General features: G+C 55.8%; 1 protein-coding gene across 2 annotated transcripts in view; it reads left to right on the plus strand.

The window, feature by feature from the left end:
• The window catches only part of CARMIL1 (capping protein regulator and myosin 1 linker 1), a 145,760-nt gene that overhangs the window by 88,942 nt on the left and 38,882 nt on the right, over nt 1-17,936 (plus strand). For both annotated transcript variants that reach the window (XM_037051398.1, XM_037051399.1), the window contains exons 15-24: nt 65-141; nt 2,773-2,877; nt 3,699-3,768; nt 8,748-8,829; nt 9,527-9,626; nt 9,734-9,788; nt 12,762-12,934; nt 14,275-14,343; nt 14,852-14,945; nt 17,384-17,482. In XM_037051398.1, the coding sequence (XP_036907293.1) occupies nt 65-141; nt 2,773-2,877; nt 3,699-3,768; nt 8,748-8,829; nt 9,527-9,626; nt 9,734-9,788; nt 12,762-12,934; nt 14,275-14,343; nt 14,852-14,945; nt 17,384-17,482 (924 nt within the window). The remainder of the gene's footprint in view (nt 1-64; nt 142-2,772; nt 2,878-3,698; nt 3,769-8,747; nt 8,830-9,526; nt 9,627-9,733; nt 9,789-12,761; nt 12,935-14,274; nt 14,344-14,851; nt 14,946-17,383; nt 17,483-17,936) is intronic.

Here is a 17,936-nt window from a genome sequence, read left to right on the forward strand (position 1 = left end):
GTCACGCTCGCGAAGGGCTCCCCGCCCCGAGCGCCGTGAGAACAGGACGCCCCTGTCTCCCCAGGTCTGCAGCGCACTGCTCCGCGGGTGCCTCCAGTACCTCGCCGTGCTCAACCTCTCCCGGACCGTCTTCTCGCACCGGTACGCCGCCGTCCCGCCGGCACTGCGTGCGGGAGTCTCTGTCTGCCTCCCGGGGAATCCCGTCGGGTTGTGACGGCAGCAATACAGGGTGACCGTTCTGTGTGAAAGAAGGACACGGCCCCAAGGGACCAGTGTCAGTGAGCACGAGGCCCGGAAAGGTCACCCTTCTCTCATCTCTCTTTGGCCACAGTGTGATGTTCCCGTGAGGACGTCCAGCCTGTGTGGGCTGCGGGGCAGGGCGTCTCTCCTCTGTGCCCAGTGCTTGGTCTGTGCAGGGCGGACGCTCAGCCGCTGCCACAGGGGTTTCCCAGTGGTGACCCGGAGCTGCATGGAAGCCTCTGGGGAGCAGAGGGAATGGTCACCCCAAACCCATGCATGGTCATTTGTATAAGTGGGGGGCCTGCCTGAGGCCCTTGTTTCTGCCTTGTGGACTTAGAACTGTTTGCAGAATAGGGCCGACAGTTAGAGGCAGCAAGGATCCACAAACAGCAGCTTAGAGTGGACAGGGAATAAGGAAGAATCATGAAAAGAACGTGCGTACGTGAGCGTGGAGCCCCGGGGCCTCAGAGGGACCAGCACAGGTCAGCACTTAGCATTCCTCTTCATGACCCCGAGTTGAGAGCGCTGCTGTAGTCGTTATATGCCCGTTAGTGACGTGGAGAATTGCTTAAGATGTCAGCGCCACCTCCGTTTCCTTAGTTGACTTTCCGACAGCTGTGGTCTCCACAGGGACACCCTGTACGCACATGGGAAGTACAGCTCTCGGCATGCCTTGTTCCACGTGGGAGCGAATTCTTCTGTGTTTTCAAGTTCTGGCGGTCCATGGCGTCCCCAGCGATACGCATCTTGGCCGTAGCGCAAACATGCCCCAATGCCTCGGCGGAGTGAGGTCAGGGAAGCCGAGCGTCTGAGGGACTTGGTGTTGCAAGCGTTGACTGAGACGGTGCAGCTGTGCTTGGGCAGAGCCGGGTGGACTGAGGGCCCAGGTCACAGGCCATAAGGACTTCATGCCATCGGCTCTCCTGTGACGTCTGTGATGACCGGTCCTCAGTAGTGGGGCTAGTCCACTTGTGGAGAAAAACTGTGCTCACAAATTGCATGTCGTCCACGTGGAAGGTTGTGATTAAACTGACAGACAGAACCCTTAGCAATGACCTTGAGGTTGCTGCACTGGCACTGAGTTGTGGGCCACCTGCCAGGCTGGCTGTCCCTGCTATGGGTCACAGGTCTCTTCATGGGCCTGACAGGCAGGTGGGGCTCCAGGAACAGATGGCCCTCCCACCCCATTTCCATGGCTTTCAGCCACAGTGGCTTTGTGACATGTCCCTTATGGGCCGGCCTCGTGGCCTTTGCTCTGCAAGCCACACACGTCACCTCTGCTGGATGTGACGTCCCATCAGCCAAGGGGCTCACGTGGCCACGCCTGCCATCACATGGTGACGAGTGTCACTGTGAACCTTCGGGAACATGGGGGAGTCGGCACCAAGACAAGCAGCCAGAGGAGGACAGTCTCCGCGGGGTCACCGGACGCCGTGTGCTTGTTACCAAGAGCGAACGGGGGTGGTGGGGACAGGTGACCTCGTCCCATCACCCAGGACCCCTGCGCTGGGAATGTCTGCTCTGTATTCCCAGAACTCTCTTTCCTCCTAAGTTTATTCTGTCGTCCCCTCCGGGAGCGATGATTCTGGTGGCTGGGACACTCCTCGTCTCACAGCCGGACCCTCTCCTGTTCTGGAAGCCTTTTCAAATTTAGCGGGTTTCCCAGGACTTCTGTCCCTCTCACGGGGCTGAGCTGGACCATGAAGGTGGCCTCAGCCCTGCACGGGGTGCTGTGAGGGCCTCCCTGAGTGCTGGAAACTGTCCCTCCCGGAGTGTCCACTGCGCGTCCGGCTGAATGCCGTATGCGCCCCCCTCACGGATTCTTCTAGAGCAAAACCAGCCAGCGGCTCGCCTCGTGGTGCCGATGCTGGGCTGTCATTTTCCTTGACCCCTCGCAGCGTGCTGCAGGCTCTGCTGTCTTGCCGCGCTGTGGGGTTCGACCCACGCCTTCCCACTGTGCCGGGAGGGCACGTCTTCAGGAGCTGTGGCCATTCCTCTGGGCAGTTCTGTCTTTGTTCCAACGTCTGGTCAGAAATGGTTAGCTCTGAGCTCTGGATATTTGCGGCAAGGGGATTTCCTGTGTCGCCGCTCGGCTGGCGTCTGGCCCCAGCCCGGTTGCATCTAGAAATGTTCCCAAATGCAGGCAGTGATCCGTGACATTCAATGCCACCCCGTGCATTTTCGTTGGCCTCCGACTTCTTAAAAACCCAAGCGTGGAGTTTGTAAGAACTCCAAACTCCACGCTTTAGAGTTCTGTGGGCAAACCACAATGAGCCCGCGGGCCACAAAGAATAGGAATTGGTTGCCTGAAGGACTTCCCGGGATGGATGCCTTGACGTCTCTGCCACCATTGCCTTTCGCTGTGCCGGGCTAATTTACGTAGCTTTCTTTTTCCCGCTACGTTTCTGCCGCAGGCGTGGCTGATCCGTGGGCGGTGTCGCGGTGGGCGAGCCAGCGGTGAGGTAGTTTGGCCCTTGGGAAGTTGGGGGCTGGGGAGCGAGGGCCAGGGTGACTCTGGGTTTTGTTTTTCAGGAAAGGGAAGGAAGTGCCCCCGTCTTTCAAGCAGTTTTTCAGCAGCTCCCTGGCCCTGATGCGCATCAACCTGTCCGGCACGAAGCTGTCTCCCGAGCCCTTGAAGTGAGTGGTTGGTTCCTTTTCTCCAGAGCTCTGAAAGTTCGGCTCCTGAAGAGGAATGCGCTCCAGGGGGGGAGGAGGACGTATAATCCCGATAAGACCGAGGTGTCTTTCTTACATACTTCGGGGCGGAAGGGAATCTGATTGTTTTTTTAGTGTATTGCACGCTGTTGATATTCTGGCCTCTCGCGTGGGCGAGGAAACCTCGCCCCCGTGGGGACGGCAGCCGAAGGCGCCGACCGGCTGTAAGTGTTGTTTATTCCCTGGTATGACCGGCTTTCAGTGAACCCTCGTTCAGTCCGTTTTTTGTGTTTTCTTGCATGTGTGTGTCTTTAATTGATACACCAAATATTTCGACAAACAGTATAATCAAACTATACATACTTGGGGGCAACGGAATTGATTTTTAGGCTTTTTGGTTTCTGAATTCCCCAGGTTTCTCTGTGGTATTTACCTTGGCAGGCGGGGCTTGTTTGGGGCTACCATCTGCAGAGTCAGTGTCCCACTGGAGTTGAACGTTTCAGCCGAATGAGGGTTTGGGAATAATTTATCCCCCTTGCAGTGTCCACTCACCCTTCCCAGAAATAATCAAGAGGGCTGCAGAGTCCCTTCCTTTTTGAGTCTAAAGAAAGTGTTTTCGAGTACCTGCGGGTCTGTGTCGTCAGACAGGCTCCAACCCAGCGTGCGCCCTGCGTGGCAGGGTCACGTCCCCCGGCTGTTGGAGGCAGCAATGCAGTCGGCAGGCTAAAAAGGACACAGGCGCTGTTCTCGGGGCTCGCGCGGGCACGTCCGAGCTGGCGTAGTGACCGGTGTCTCCTCCCCAGGGCGCTGCTGCTCAGTCTGGCCAGCAATCACAACCTGAAGGCCGTGTCCCTCGACCTCAGTGGCTGTGAGGTAAGAACCGTGGGGGTGGTGCTGGGGGAGGGAATGGCTTCCCCGGGGTTTGTCTTTTCTGCTGCAATGGCTGGGCCCTTGGACGGTACCCGAGAAGCAGAGAGAGACGTCGAGGGAGGTTCTGATGCCCAGCATTTTGTGGGTTTTGTCTCCAAATAGCCATGGCTCCCTGTTCAGAAAGGATTCAAGTGGGTTTTTAGGATTAAAGAGAAAAGGAAGTCCCCATTCTTGGGGCCAGTGGCTTCAGTGTTCTGTGACGGACCCCTGAGATGCAAGTTGGGAGAGGCAGCGTTCGGGGCAGGGCACTCCGGTGCACCACGAACTTGAACCCTCAGAGTGTGGGGAGGAGGAAGGCTGTCTTGTCCCAGATTTAACTTCATAGTGTCTTGATTCAGAACAGGAAAGTTAAGGCACCTGTCAAAGTCGTAGCGATTCCAGACGCCCCCCATCCAAGATCACAGAGAGGGGAGTTGAGACTGCAGGTGTCCCTGTTTACCGTCTGGAACTTTCGTTTTCTGTGTGGGGATTAGTAAGAAACCCTGGAAGCAGCCAGAGGCGGCTTCAGAGCTGGCTCCACCCCACAGGTCCAACTCAGCCTGGGGCCGAAGCCTGGGCTGTCCCTGGGCCCCCGTGTCCTCTCTCCTCCTGCCTTGGACACCCCCCTTGTGCCCTCCCTTCTCCAGGAGTCACCCCCTGGAGCGTGGAGCTCGGGCCCAGTGTCCCCACTCCTGTGTCAGACTCTGGGTCTGACCCGCGTGTGGCCGAGGCCAGCTGTACAGTCTTGTCCCCGACTTCCTGGCACACACAGGCCATTTTTACTGGGGAATTTGAATCCCAAAGGTTAGGCTGGGCTCCCTCGCACCCGTGAGGGCCAGGCTAACAGGAGGGACCCGAGCCTTTCGCTCACAGATGACGTCTGTTCTCAGAGGAATGACTCCGTGTTCCCGAGATGTTTCCTATTAATCGTGTCGCCGCTTCCCCACCTTTTCCTTGGTCTTTTGACCAAACAGGAGCAATTTCTTTTCTGGGAGAAGTGCAGCTGGGGGCGGGGTGGAAGGGTCACAGCAAAGGACGGGCACTTTGGAATGAGAAAGACCCCTTCGCCGCGTGGCCCGGCCACTGGCTTGTCGAGTGACTGACCTTCTGCATTGGTTGCTCCTCTCCCGCGGGGCAGGGAGGCCAGCCTCGCCCATGGGGGGTGCTGGCACAAGGCGGGGCCTGGCAGCTGTTATCTGGGCGTGGGGAGGGGGCGGTTGCTGTAGAGAAGCCCGAATTTAACATCGGGGAATGCCGCACACGTCAGTCCCGCCTTCCTGAAAATGCTCATTTACAACTGAAGCGCAGTTTGGGCACTGCCCTCAGAGCTGTTTTAAATCCTAAGAGGAAAAGTAGTCTCGTCAAATGTAGGGTCACAGCTGACTGTGGGCACAAAGCAGCCCTCGCCTCCCTCTGTGGCTGCTCCCGGGTGACGCTCAGGGGGCCTGGACTCAGCGTCTGTGCGGACCCCCAGGGACAGGTGCGCACTGTGGCCCCCAGGTGGCTCCAGATGGGGGGTCTCGGGGCCGGGGCACGTGTTTCCCCAGGAACCGTCTTCTTGGCGGGGCAGAGGCCTGTGCGCGCCGGCTGGTCTGTAAAAGCCTCGCCGCTGCGGGCAAAGGGCAGAGAGGGAGCCCACGGGGTGCGGTTGGGGGAGCAAGTTGGCCGAGGACCCGCTGAGCCCGGCAGCGGGGGCTCCTGGCGAGGGGCTCTGATGTCAGGTAGAAACAGCTCCAGAGAGTAAACTGTACGATGAGTGTGCGAGGCGGTTTGCCTGCCCACCTGACAGGCATTCAGGGGGCTCTGAGGCCGGAGGGGGGTTCGGCATCTCCCTGCCCCTCACAGTCCCTCCTGCGAGGCCTCGCGGAGAATGCACCTCTGACAACCCATCGTTTCAGCCCAGGGGGTGATGTGACGCCAAGTAACAATGCAATTCTCCTCACCCTGGAAGCGATTATATTTGTACACGCTTTTCTCAGCTTCTACATGGCCTCTGGCTTCCAGCTCGGCCGGCAAGATCCTCAGCTGGATCTCGTCCAACCCATGTGTGTCCTCGGAGAAACCTGTAGGAGAAAATTTCCCAGGATAGCAAGTATTATTTTTTAGATTAAATTTGTAAGTTCTGTGCAAGAAAACCGGTCACTTAGGGATTGACTTAAATTTGTAATATTTGCAACATCATTTTAAAAGGCAAGGGATCTCGAGGACGGAAGATGAATTTTTTGGGCCGTTTTCTCATGGTTTTAGTGTCTTTGCTGCCCTGGTCCCCATTATGGATATTTGAGTGTTAAATATAACTGTGCGCGGGGAACTAGGAGTAACCCCTGGAATATTCCAGCTTCCTTCAGTGAAGGCACAGCTTTCCCTCTAGAGAAACGCGATTTTATTTTTAACATTTCACAGAGTGTGCAGTGGTGAGGCACATCCGCTCCCTCTTCTTTGATCTCCTTCTGCCTTTAAGGGAGGCTGGTGTGTGGGTTGCCAGGAGGGCACAGGCCCGCTGGCCTCTCGTTATGCAAATGTATGCAAATGACGTCCATTCTCAGCATGGGAAAAGCCTGCACTGTTTGGGAAAAGCTTTGGCTCTGGGGGAAGGAAGTTCAGGCATCAAGTAACCTGTGAATGTCTTCCAGTGCTCTTGGTAACTGAAGATTAGTTATTTTCTTATTTAAATTTTTGATNGATATTTGAGTGTTAAATATAACTGTGCGCGGGGAACTAGGAGTAACCCCTGGAATATTCCAGCTACCTTCAGTGAAGGCACAGCTTTCCCTCTAGAGAAACGCGATTTTATTTTTAACATTTCGCAGAGTGTGCAGTGGTGAGGCACATCCGCTCCCTCTTCTTTGATCTCCTTCTGCCTTTAAGCGAGGCTGGTGTGTGGGTTGCCAGGAGGGCACAGGCCCGCTGGCTGGCCTCTCGTTATGCAAATGTATGCAAATGATGTCCATTCTCAGCATGGGAAAAGCCTGCACTGTTTGGGAAAAGCTTTGGCTCTGGGGGAAGGAAGTTCAGGCATCAAGTAACCTGTGAATGTCTTCCAGTGCTCTTGGTAACTGAAGATTAGTTATTTTCTTATTTAAATTTTTGATGTTTTGTTTTGGGAGCCAGTTTTAGTTGGAAGTTTGTTTTTTTTCCCCCAGACACTTTGCTTTTTTACATTGTGTGTGGATAGAGACTTTAGCTTCTTTATTCTTATTCTTCTTTCTGCCGATAACATTTTTTGTTTTTTCTCCTTGGGCTTCCCTTAGCTTGGCCACTGTGTAAGTACTTTATGAACTGGTTCATCAGTGTATATTGATATATTTGATGATTTTTGACAACTGGAAACATTACTTTGGGGAGTGTGTGCTCCAAACATTATCAGTGAGGAGTTTTTGTAAAACAGAATTGAGTGCTTTAATGCCCCCTGTATTTTCCATATTTGTACATGGAATAGTTTGCTGTACTTCACGATAAGAGAAAGTAGAGGGTTTTTGTAGAAAATGTATTTTCAACAGAGAAATCACTAACAGCAAGTCATGAAATTGTGGAGACTTAGGCACTTGCCTTTATCTTCTCAAAAACACATTTGTGTCATGCTCTGAAAATCAAATTATGTTTCTTCGAAGTGTTGGCCTAATTATCCCTCACTTTAACTTTGATGTGTCCACTTGCACACTCACGTCAAGTGTAAACACGCCGTGACCCGGAGTGCTGCCTCTCAAAAAAACTCTTTGCAGCGCTTTTTTGATTTTTTTTAAACTTCCGAAGTATAATAAATCAGTATTTTTGCAAAAATTTAAAAAGATGTACAAAATACAAGCCCCTTGTATTTTTAGAGGCCACATACCTGAAATGGTCACTACTAAGGTTGCTAAAATATGAATGGTTTATGTGCTCCCTTATCAGAGACCCCTTGGTACAGGGTGTGGGGGGAGGGCCCCCAGGGGGCAGGGTCAGGGGGGAGCGGGAGTATTGGGGAGACCTGTGTGTGCCCAGGAAAACAACGCCCCACGCTGAGACTCAGCAGCCATAGAAATTGGTAGGTCGTAGTCCAGGGCACCATAAAAATACTGCTTATAAAAGAGTGGAATAAAGATTCCTTAAATTTTTACATCCACACACAAACACGTAGAAACTAGCACCTTGTATTAGGAGTTTGGTAGAGCAGTGTGTGTGAATTTTAATTTCCTCACGGGAGTAGGGAGAAGGTCCCCGATAAGTGACAGTTCCTTTCCCCACCGGACATTGAGTTTGCTCAGCAACTCGGCCGCAGGCTGGGAAGCCGGCGCCCCGCACGGGGCGTCACCCACAGCAGGGACTCAGTAGATGAAAGGAAAATAAGATATTCTGACCCCTGGAAACTGTGCTTCTGGTTTCATGGAAAAAGATGAAAACTTGGGTTATAACGCTTATCCTTCTGTTTGGAATAAGTCCGCTATTTCGGAGCAACCAGCTCTTAGTGTTGGTCCGAGCCAGTCGTCACGATCCTATTAGATTAAGGAGACAAGCACCTTTTCCTTGCATGGCTCCATGCGTTGGCACAAAGCCTTCTGTGACCACTTGCTGCCACCAACCGGCTGCTGGGCCCCGTGAGCCGCGCATGTCCCTGGGGACAGGCAGGGCTGGCCCATCCCGAACTGGCGGACGTTCAAAGTCAGCCCATCTTGTCCCCCTCTGGGGGTTGTGCTGCCGGCCGGTGGGCAGTTATCCCTGAATGGGCCCTCAGATGGAGGAGTGACCCTTCCTTGTGTATGAAAAGGGCCCGTTTAGGTTCATTTCCAAACCAGAAGTAAAGACGTTCTCGTGGGTGGACGGACAGTGTCTCTCTGCTGGTGACTCCCCTGGGCCGTCTCTGGCGTCTTCGTTGGATGACTTCTGGGCTGAGGCTGTGTGGGAGACGGGGCCAACGGTCTCCGACATTGGGCTCCAGCGCCTCACGTCGGGTTTGTGTTCTCCAGCTGCGGTCGGGAGGCGCACAGGTGCTTGAAGGCTGCATCGCCGAGATCCACAACATCACCAGCCTGGACATTTCCGACAACGGTGAGCCAGGCCTTGGGAACGGGAGAGGCAGCGGGTCGCTCGAAGCACGTCAGGGAGGGGACCCTCGCCTCCAGCGCGGGGTGGATGGCCCCCTCGGGAAAACGTTATCTCACGCATCGTCTGCCCGGACTTACAAATCTAACAAAGGAGTGTGTTTATAGAATGCATCTTTCTTTATGGAATAAAGTCTTACTAAGTTGACTCCAGGGCCAGCAATGCGAGGTGTAGGCAGTAAATAAAAGTTGGTTAAACTGTCCTGGGTACATCAACAAACCTCTGAGTCCAGCCTTTTGCCTTCTTGGTGGTGAGAAGGTTGGGCCCTTGTTTGCTTATTTAGAAGCGTGTTCCACCTGTGTCATTTCTGCTGATTGTCACAGCACGGGCCTGGGGCCTTGTCAAGGGTGCGCACAGACCCTCGCACTTGCTAGTGAGCCGTGTGTCGGGGTCTTGGGCTGAGGGACGGGAGGGGGCACGCTTTCGGCTACTCTCCAATCCCAGGTCTCTGCCTGGGCGAGAGGAAGCAGTGGGTGAGTTTGCGGAGGGTTTATCCCTGGGCAGTAACAGGGGAGGAGAAGAGCGTGAGCAGTTCCTTTGAAAAGAAAAGGAAAGAAAAAAAGAAAAGAGAAGAGAAACCTGCATTCCTGCCGAGTGTTCATTTGTATGCATTCTGATTCTCTCTCCCTCTCATTCTTTCTAGGCTTGGAGTCCGACCTCTCCACCTTAATCGTGTGGCTCAGTAAAAACCGGTCCATACAGCACCTGGCGTTAGGCAAAAATTTTAATAACATGAAATCCAAGTAAGAGTTTTGAATTTTTTTCTATGGGACAGTCAGTGATGACAACCACCAGCCTCCTGAAGACTTTTGGTTTCATTCCTCTGTGCACATCTTTAAAATCTCTCTAGAAATCTGGCCCCCGTATTGGACAACTTAGTTCAGATGATTCAAGACGAAGAATCGGTGAGTGTTCCTGTTAAAACTTCTGCCTCCAGCTCTGTGTGTGTGTTACCACCGGGTTAAAGGTGACGTGTTTTCGGGTAATTTTATCTGTGTACACGTTTTCTGTTGTCATTTAGTCACAGAGTAAAGAGTTACCATTTGGTACAGCGATAGAAGGTATTGAGAATTTACTTACCCTTCCTTGGATTCAACTCATGACTAATTAAAGAAAGATTGTAACTAATTAAAAGAAATCTAAATGGACTCCTAAGCCCATCTTTTATAAGCCCTGTACTTTCTAACTTCACGTAACGCTCTACTCTGCAGGCGGGAATTTTTACCGTATAGTTGACTTTATAACCTTGTATCATGTAGAGAAGCTGATTTGAATTCCATCCTGGAATTTCTGTTATGAGAGACAAAGAACATGCCTGCCCCCCCATCTCTTCTTGAAAGTTCCACTGACCCTTTTTATATTGTCCACCCTCCGCCCCCATTAGCTGTTTGGGGCCAAGACTTGGTTTGGGGTGAAGAAATTTCATTTAAAACAGTACCCTGTTTGTTAGCCCTTTAAAATGCATGACTGAAAAGAAAAAGGTACGCTGTGGACAGAGCAGAAAGCGTGACTGTTCATTGCTGCCCGGCGAGCCTGGGGCCCGCGCATTGCTCCTCGCCGCCGCTGGGCAGGGCCCGGTCCTCTTCCTGTCCCACGGGGCTGCCAGGCTCAGCCTCGAGGGGCCCTGAGTTCCAAGTCCATGTGCGCTCCTCCTGGTTACTCAGGTTTTGTGGGGCGCAGGAGTGACTTCCCTGTGAATCACGAGAGAGACATCGCAAACTTGAAAAAGCTTACTTGTCCTTGTGAATCATACAAGATAAAGCACGTTCTATAAAGCTGTGAGCTACCTTTTCCGAGGAAGCGGGGGGTTGGGGAGGCAGGACTGGACGTCCCCTGCTTGTCCTGCTCCGTCCTCTGGGTTGGAGGGGCTGTGGTCTGGAGGGCGGGAGACGCCACTCCGCCCGCCCCTTCCCTGGGTGGGTGTGCGTCCAGCGTGAGGGCTACAAGCGAAACTCATTACTAGTTAGTGCAGGCCCTTCCCCGTGTCCTCATTTGCTAATTATTCTCATATGCTGTTATTCTTATCCTGGGTTATTAAAATCGGGGGCATAATTAGGATGAAACTTACACTTTTCAGAATGTGGGCTGTTCGTTTTTCATCTTTAATTTGCACTTACACCATCCCGCTCTATTTGGGATTCTTGTGGCCCGGGACCGGTCCAGTTTTCAAAGACTGGGGAACACTGATAGCGAAGTTATGGTCACCCCGAAATGTGTGTTTCCTGGCACATGTTTTAGGAAAATTTGAACTTTATGAAAAACATATTTGTGAGTTTCTTGTTTTGATTGTGCCGCAGGGGTCTTCAAACTGTGATTCCATGATTTTTAATCTTTCACTCAAAGAAAATCTTACCGTGGACAGTCCACCTGAGAACCTGTGTGCAGGTGGTGGGGTTGGCTCTGGAAGTGGGAATCCCGTCCTGCTGCACATCTGAGTCCTGTGCCTGTGATAATGTACAGACGAGGACGTCTAACGCTCCTGTCACTGAAATTAGGTGGCTTTTTTGAAAGACAATTTCCCTTTTTTTCCTAGTTCTGAATCAGTAGTGTGCGGAACAATTTAAAATGGTTAGGAACTGGGTCTTGTGACTCTGAAAAATCCGCCGATCACGGGCGGGATTGGGTTTAGGGCTTGTTTGCCGTTTGTAGGTTCCGACAAAGATGCTCCTCCCACTGGGGCCCCGAGTTTGCAGAGCTTGTTCTGTGACGGCCCGGCATTCACGTGGCATCCGTGGGAAGCCCAAACTCCATGGGCGCTGGGGACAGCGGGGGCCAGGCCACTGCGCCCAGTCCCAGGAGGGGACATGGAAGGGCCTGGGCAGCGGGGGTTCTCCTCGTGAGCGGCACCCGCACACACAGTCACGCTACAGAGCAGGATGCGTTTGTCCTGCACCTGGGGACTGAGTCTCAGATGAGCACACTGAACTCTGAGAAGTAGCAGCTGGGTTTCTGAGAGGGATGACAGCGAGGTGCCATCCATGGGGCATGTGGTGGTGACCTCGGACTCAGCAGGGGCTCAGGCCGGCCGGGGCGCTGATCGGGTTGCGGTCGGATATAGTGCGGCCAGACAGCGCTGCCTCCTGAGCACGGTCAGTCTCTGCCTTACAGGGACAATAGGCAGCCCGGCCGGAGTCACCAGGCAACTTGGGGTCAGGTCACCTCCGGTGGGCTTTTTCTTTTTTAATTGTTGGTGGGTCTTTCATTGGTGTTCATAAAGCTAAGAGTGATGATTGGAGATCCAGGATCCACTCGCCGGTGGCAGGTTGGGGGGGTCAAGAGCCACAGGGTCGAGAACCGTCTGGTGCAACTTGGCTACTTTCTCTCCATGTGTCGTGAGTCACTAGGCCTTCTTGTTGCTCAGCTGGACGGCAGCCAATTTAATAGCGATGCCCAGGCAGGGGGTCCTGGCAGGGCGGGGGGTGGTTGGTGAGTAAATGCAGGTCAGAAACTGACCCAGCGCTCCAGCACGGCAGGGTCAGTGGTGGTCGGTCTGGGCTGGTGTTCAGGGCACCTTCCCTCCGCTGGCATCTGTAGGTGCCGTTTCCTCTCGCCCGGAAGCGAAATGGGCAAAAAGGGACAGCGTGGCCACGCTGAAGTGAGGACATTTTGGTGTGGCATTTTTGTTTCTGTCTTCGTATCGGGGAGCTGGCCGTGGTCACTCCTGGTGTCCCCCCATGGTGGCCTGCAGGGAGAGGCGGCCGGCACTGGCCCTGACACACAACCCTCTGTGTGGGCACCAGGCCCGCCATGTGCCAGAAACGCAGGTCTCACTCACCGGCCACTTCCAGCCGGAAGCCCGCAGACGGGGAGGCCCTTGGTGCAGGGGGTCCCCTGGCAGGTCTCCGTGACAAGCCCGTGTGTGTGCTGTCCCCCCGCAGCCTCTGCAGTCCCTGTCCCTGGCCGACTCCAAGCTCAAGGCCGAGGTCACCATCCTCATCAACGCGCTGGGCAGCAACAAGTCCCTGACTGCGGTGGACATCAGCGGGAACGCCATGGGCGACCTGGGTGCCAGGATGCTGGCCAAGGCGCTGCAGATCAACACCAAGCTCAGGTACGTGGCTCGCGTGGCCCGTGGAAGGGCCCAGCGGTGAGCACCGGGTGTGCCCGCGGCGGGGTGTGGGCCGGACTTCAGGAGCTGCCGGTCCAGTCTGGCCAGCGCACTGGGCGCTGTCCCTGCTGCAGGCATGGTGGCTCCTTTGTCCGGCGGGCAGCCCTGCCCGAGAGTGGCCGTGGCTTCCTGCTCACGCCGACCCAGGGGTGGGGACAGGCAGCAGCAGCACGGTGCCTGGTGGCAGGGCCCTGTGAGCAGAGCCGGGAGGGCGGCGGCAGGTGTGACTCAGGGCGTTCCCTGCACGGGGTGTGAGCCCAGCATCCTGTCCACCCCTCCCCGGTCCTGTCCCCGTGGAGACAGAACACCAGGGCTGCATAGGGCCCACCGGTTCCGGGCGAGTTCACGCTGGGCGCTGTCCAGCGGTGTCCACGCACAGCATGGCCGTTCTTAAGGACATGCCACATGGGTACCGTGTAGCGTTCGTCCTTCAGGGAGACCGGGGTGCCACTGACCTGGTGCCTGGGGAGCGAGGAGTTAGCACAGCCCCCTGCAAGGCCTCTTCTGTGAGGTTCCCCTGCTCCCCAACATGAGTCGGAGCTGCTGTCTACACTAGAGCCAAAAGCCAGACCTGGGCAGGGCCCCCGAGGTCAGTCCGTAGGCAGGGGGTCGTGACCTTGGGCATGGAAGCCCCTGTGGCTGGTGGGTCTGGGACCCTGCAGATGAGCAGGAGCCCTGTCGGGTGTCCGGTGAGCTGACACCCGCAGCCCCCTCCCCTTATTCATGGTCTGAAGGGGCAGCAACACTCCTTCCGTGTCAGACTTTGCGCCTCAGAGGTAGCAGCGTCCTGTGGGAGAAACCGAGGTCTCCCCCTGGCGGTGAGTGCGGTTCCGCGATGCCGTCTGCGTCAGGGCAGGGACGGGGACCAAGGAGACGGGGCGAGACCCCTCCAGGTTAGGCAGCGCCTCCGTGCCTGGAGCTCTGTGTGCTGGACGTGGGCTGTTCAGTGTCTCCGCTGCGTGGTTTCAGCCCGAGACACAAATCCTGGGCTTCCGTGGGGAGAATGCCACGGGAACCCGGTTGTAGACTCTGCCTGGCCGAGCCTGCTTGGTAGGTTAACGTGTGCTGCCCCGCACTATGTGGACAGAAATCCTGTCCTATAAGAACATAATCCTGGAGAAGCGCTCGTCCTTGCCGATGGCACCAGGTTGAACGTTTCCCTTGCCTGCGTCACGCCGGCGTGCAGAGACACGGGGGTGGCGTGGCCCACGAGACGTGGGACTTCAGCGGGAGAGTCCTGCTCCCCCGTGTCTGACCGTTTCTGTGATGTGCTTTCCCCACAGGACTGTGATATGGGACAAGAACAACATCAGCGCACAAGGCTTTCAAGATATAGCTGTTGCTATGGAGAAGTAAGTGTTCCCGGGGACTCCTTTCTGGAAAAGTACGGAGTTCTGTCCCCGTCTGGGAGCCCCATGGGGGGATGGTGCAGCTGTTGGCTGGGACTCAGGGGCCGGGGGGGCCGAGTTGGTCTCCGCCCACTGGGTGGGGTTGGTGTGAGATCCCTAAAGTGAGGGCCCCAGCTTCCCTTGCCCCGTGGTTTCAGTCTGTTCCCACTGGTGCTACTTTGCTGCCTGTTCTGACAGCTTTGCACCCAGTGCTGAGACGCAAGCTGAGCGCCAGAAAATAAAAGCCACATTCCCGACAGTTGTGCCGTGTTGTCAGGTGTCCTGCGGGGACCAGGCTGTGTGGGCTGCCGCGGGGACCCCACGCCGGCCTGCAGTCTGGGGCCCAGGACGGGCTGGCTGTTCCGAATCTTCTACGTTGTTCTGGCAGCTGCCTGTTAGGATTTTAAAGAAGTGCCGAATTAAGATCCCGGGAAGCTGTTTGTAAACAAACACCCCTTTCTCCTCTTCCCAGGAACTACACCCTGAGGTTCATGCCCATCCCCATGTACGACGCTGCCCAAGCCCTGAAGACGAACCCTGAGAAGACGGAGGAGGCCTTGCAGAAGGTACGGCAGGGGCGGCAGCCCGGCTGCAGTGGGCACTCGTTGGCACTGGATTGCGTCCCTGCGTCTGAACGTGCGAGCAGGGCTTTGCGTCCTATCCCCAAGCGGCCTCCACATCAGCGTGCGCTCTCGGGGCCATGGCAGGAGCCCCGGCAGGAGCCCCGCGGGATGGGGGAGGGAGAGGGTAAGGCTGCAGCTTGCGGTCAGTTCAGGTGGACGGAGTAACGGCCTCTCGGCGTTGCACTGGGCAGGTGTCCCATTGCCCTGCGGACAGGCGTGGACCCGAGGGTCCACTGGCACAACCTCTGTGTCCTTCATGTAACCTCCTGCTTTGTCAGGAAGTCTAGGCCAGCCCCGAGATCTCCCCCACTCTGTCCCCGCCTCCGTCTGCAGATGTCTGTCCGTCCACTGCTGTTCCCACTGTCCCACAGCTTAGCGGGGCTAGGCCGTCTAGGAGCAGGTGGGCCATTAGAGGGCCCCCCACGAGTTTCACCTGCAGGAGCCCCCCAGGTTCTCACAGCAGTGACTGCAGGGCCGTCCTGCCTGGCTCTGGGGGGCGGGGGGAAGTAATGGCTACGAAATACGCCTAGTGCCTCTGTTTTCTGTCGCCGAGGCCTCGCTCATGGTGAGCCATGCCCCCTGCTCCAGCCCCCTCCAGCCCTCTGTCCTCAGCCCCCGGGACGCAGGGTCTCTGTGCTGGGTCCGAATGGTGCTCGGAAGGGAGTTCACCCCGCTGTTCCAAAGATGTGACTACGTCCGGTGGAAATGTGTGTGCGTGTGGCGGGCGGGTCCTTCGGACACTCAGACATCACTCGGCTTTCAGAACAGAGCTTAGTGTGTTAGGTTTTCTAAAACCCTCCCTCCAGGCTTGGTCTGGGCAGCACTGTTGGTAAGTCGGGGGCCGTCTGGAGGCGCATGAACCTCCCGAGGGAACAGTCTGCTCCCAGAGCTGGCCGTGGCCAGGGCGCCCCAAGGCCAAAGCCAAGGGCACAGGGGCGGACGACAAAGGTCCAGGCGGGCGGGTGTGTGCCTGCCGCTCTGCCGGCAAGAGAACCTCTGGAGCAAAAACAGGACACCTTGGCGGTAACATCACTTGGAGAGAGACGGCTTCTCAGGCAGCAGCGAGAGGGAACGTGACATCACGTGGTCACGTGTCACTTCCGTGGGTTGCGCCTCGGGGACCTTTTCGTCTCTATAATGTCTTCTCTTGGGGCCAATGGGGAGCGACAGTTTGTTCCGCTTCGTGGGTCCCAGGGTTGGTATTAAGCACAGTCTGCGTTTGAATTGGTCCCGACTGGCATTTAGTCGTCGTCACCGTAGCACAAGGAAGATGAGAATGGAGAGGTGATCGTGCTGGAAGTCCCCAACCAGGGAGCCACAGTGACAAACGAGAGGCCACGTGCTTGAGTGGTGTTTGCTGAAAACACATGGAAGTAACAACGGAAAAGACTAGCCCAGTGGCCACCCCAAACCGTTCTTTAGAGGGCGCCTGCCTGGGTGCCCGTCCTTCCCAGTAGGTAGCCCTCCCCTCCTTGTTCAGTTGTAGCTGTTGCGTGTGGCTCTTTTTCCTTTTTTCTTTTTAGTGGCTTTATTTTTAGAGAGAGGAGAAGGGAGGGAGAGAAAAATGTAGATGTGTGGTTGCCTCTCGGGCACCCCGCACTGGGGATCCGGCCTGTAACCCAGGCACGTGCCCTGACCGGGGATCGAACCAGCAACCCTTTGCTTCACAGTCCGGTGCTCGATCCACTGAGCCACGCCAGCCAGGGCTGGTTCTTAAATGCCTCGGCTCAGCCTCGTTTGAACTTTCTATAGGAGATTGTCGCATGAAATGCAAATTGTCGAGCAACTCCAAGATTCCTCGTTTTCTGTGGGATGTTTCTATTCTCGGAAGTTCTGCTAAGTCAGCCCTCTTGGCGACAGAGTATGAGAACCTGGTGCACTCACGAAACCAGCGTGTCTAGGAGTTGGGCCAGCCTGCGTTCTCCAGCTGTCACCCCTGTCTCCTCCCTCTTTTCCCGTAAAGAATTTTCCGAGCGTGGCTGGCCTCTGTCGCCACCTCAGAGCCCCACGGAGCCGCGTCCGTGCCCCTGGGGGTGTCCGTGTAACTGGGGAACTGTCTGGTGTTAAATGTTGATGTGACAGAAAGCACCGGGGTTGTGCAGAGGGTGGCGGGCAGTCACCACGGGGACTCGAGCCCTGCAGGCGATTAAACACTCTCTTAGCTTTGTCAGCTCCTGAGTCACCCAAAAGTGACGTCAGCCGCCTGCACATCACTTTCTCCCCAAAGAAACCTGCGGTGTCTCCCAGTGATGGCCGGGCTCCTGCCTCGTTAGTCTCCGGGGGTCAGGGCACGGGGGCTGGGGTGCGTGACGTGGTGCTCGGGGGTTGGGATCTGCGGGCGAGCCGAGCCGAGGTCTCGAGCGCCCTGTGCTTCTGTGCAGATAGAGAACTACCTGCTGCGGAACCACGAGACCAGGAAGTACCTGCAGGAGCAGGCCTACCGCCTCCAGCAGGGCATTGTCAGCAGCACCACGCAGCAGGTGAGCCGCCCACGCTCGCCGGCCCTCCCCTCTTCTGCACCCGTCTCAGCCCGGGCGACTGCAGCAATGGCACGGGTGTTCGTGGGGCTCGGGGGGGCGCCGCACAGGGCAGAAGGTGCAGGCCAAATCCACGCTTTTAATCGGTGCTGGGTTTCGTGCCTTTCAGCAGAGGGTCAGGGCGGGGCCTTGTGGATTGAGGCACGAGAAGTAGAGTTCAGGACGGCAGATGGTGGCACTGGAGGGTCATCACGTGGCCGCCTCGCAGACCGTCTGTGTCTAGGTCCTGGGGCTTCTGAGCACAGAACAAGGCCCCAGATTCTTCTGAGCAGCGAAGAGTTAGTTGATGTTAATGAAGACTTAAGAGCTGAAGAGGAAGTCAAATGCTTTTTTTTCTCTTCTCTGTACTCAACGTGAGGGAGGAAAAGAGCCTTATAATAATTTTAAAAGTGTGGAA

This window comes from Sturnira hondurensis, unplaced genomic scaffold (assembly GCF_014824575.4).
Source record: "Sturnira hondurensis isolate 20B ecotype Veracruz unplaced genomic scaffold, ASM1482457v3 Scaffold0007217, whole genome shotgun sequence".
In the NCBI taxonomy this organism is placed as follows: Eukaryota; Metazoa; Chordata; class Mammalia; order Chiroptera; family Phyllostomidae; genus Sturnira; species Sturnira hondurensis.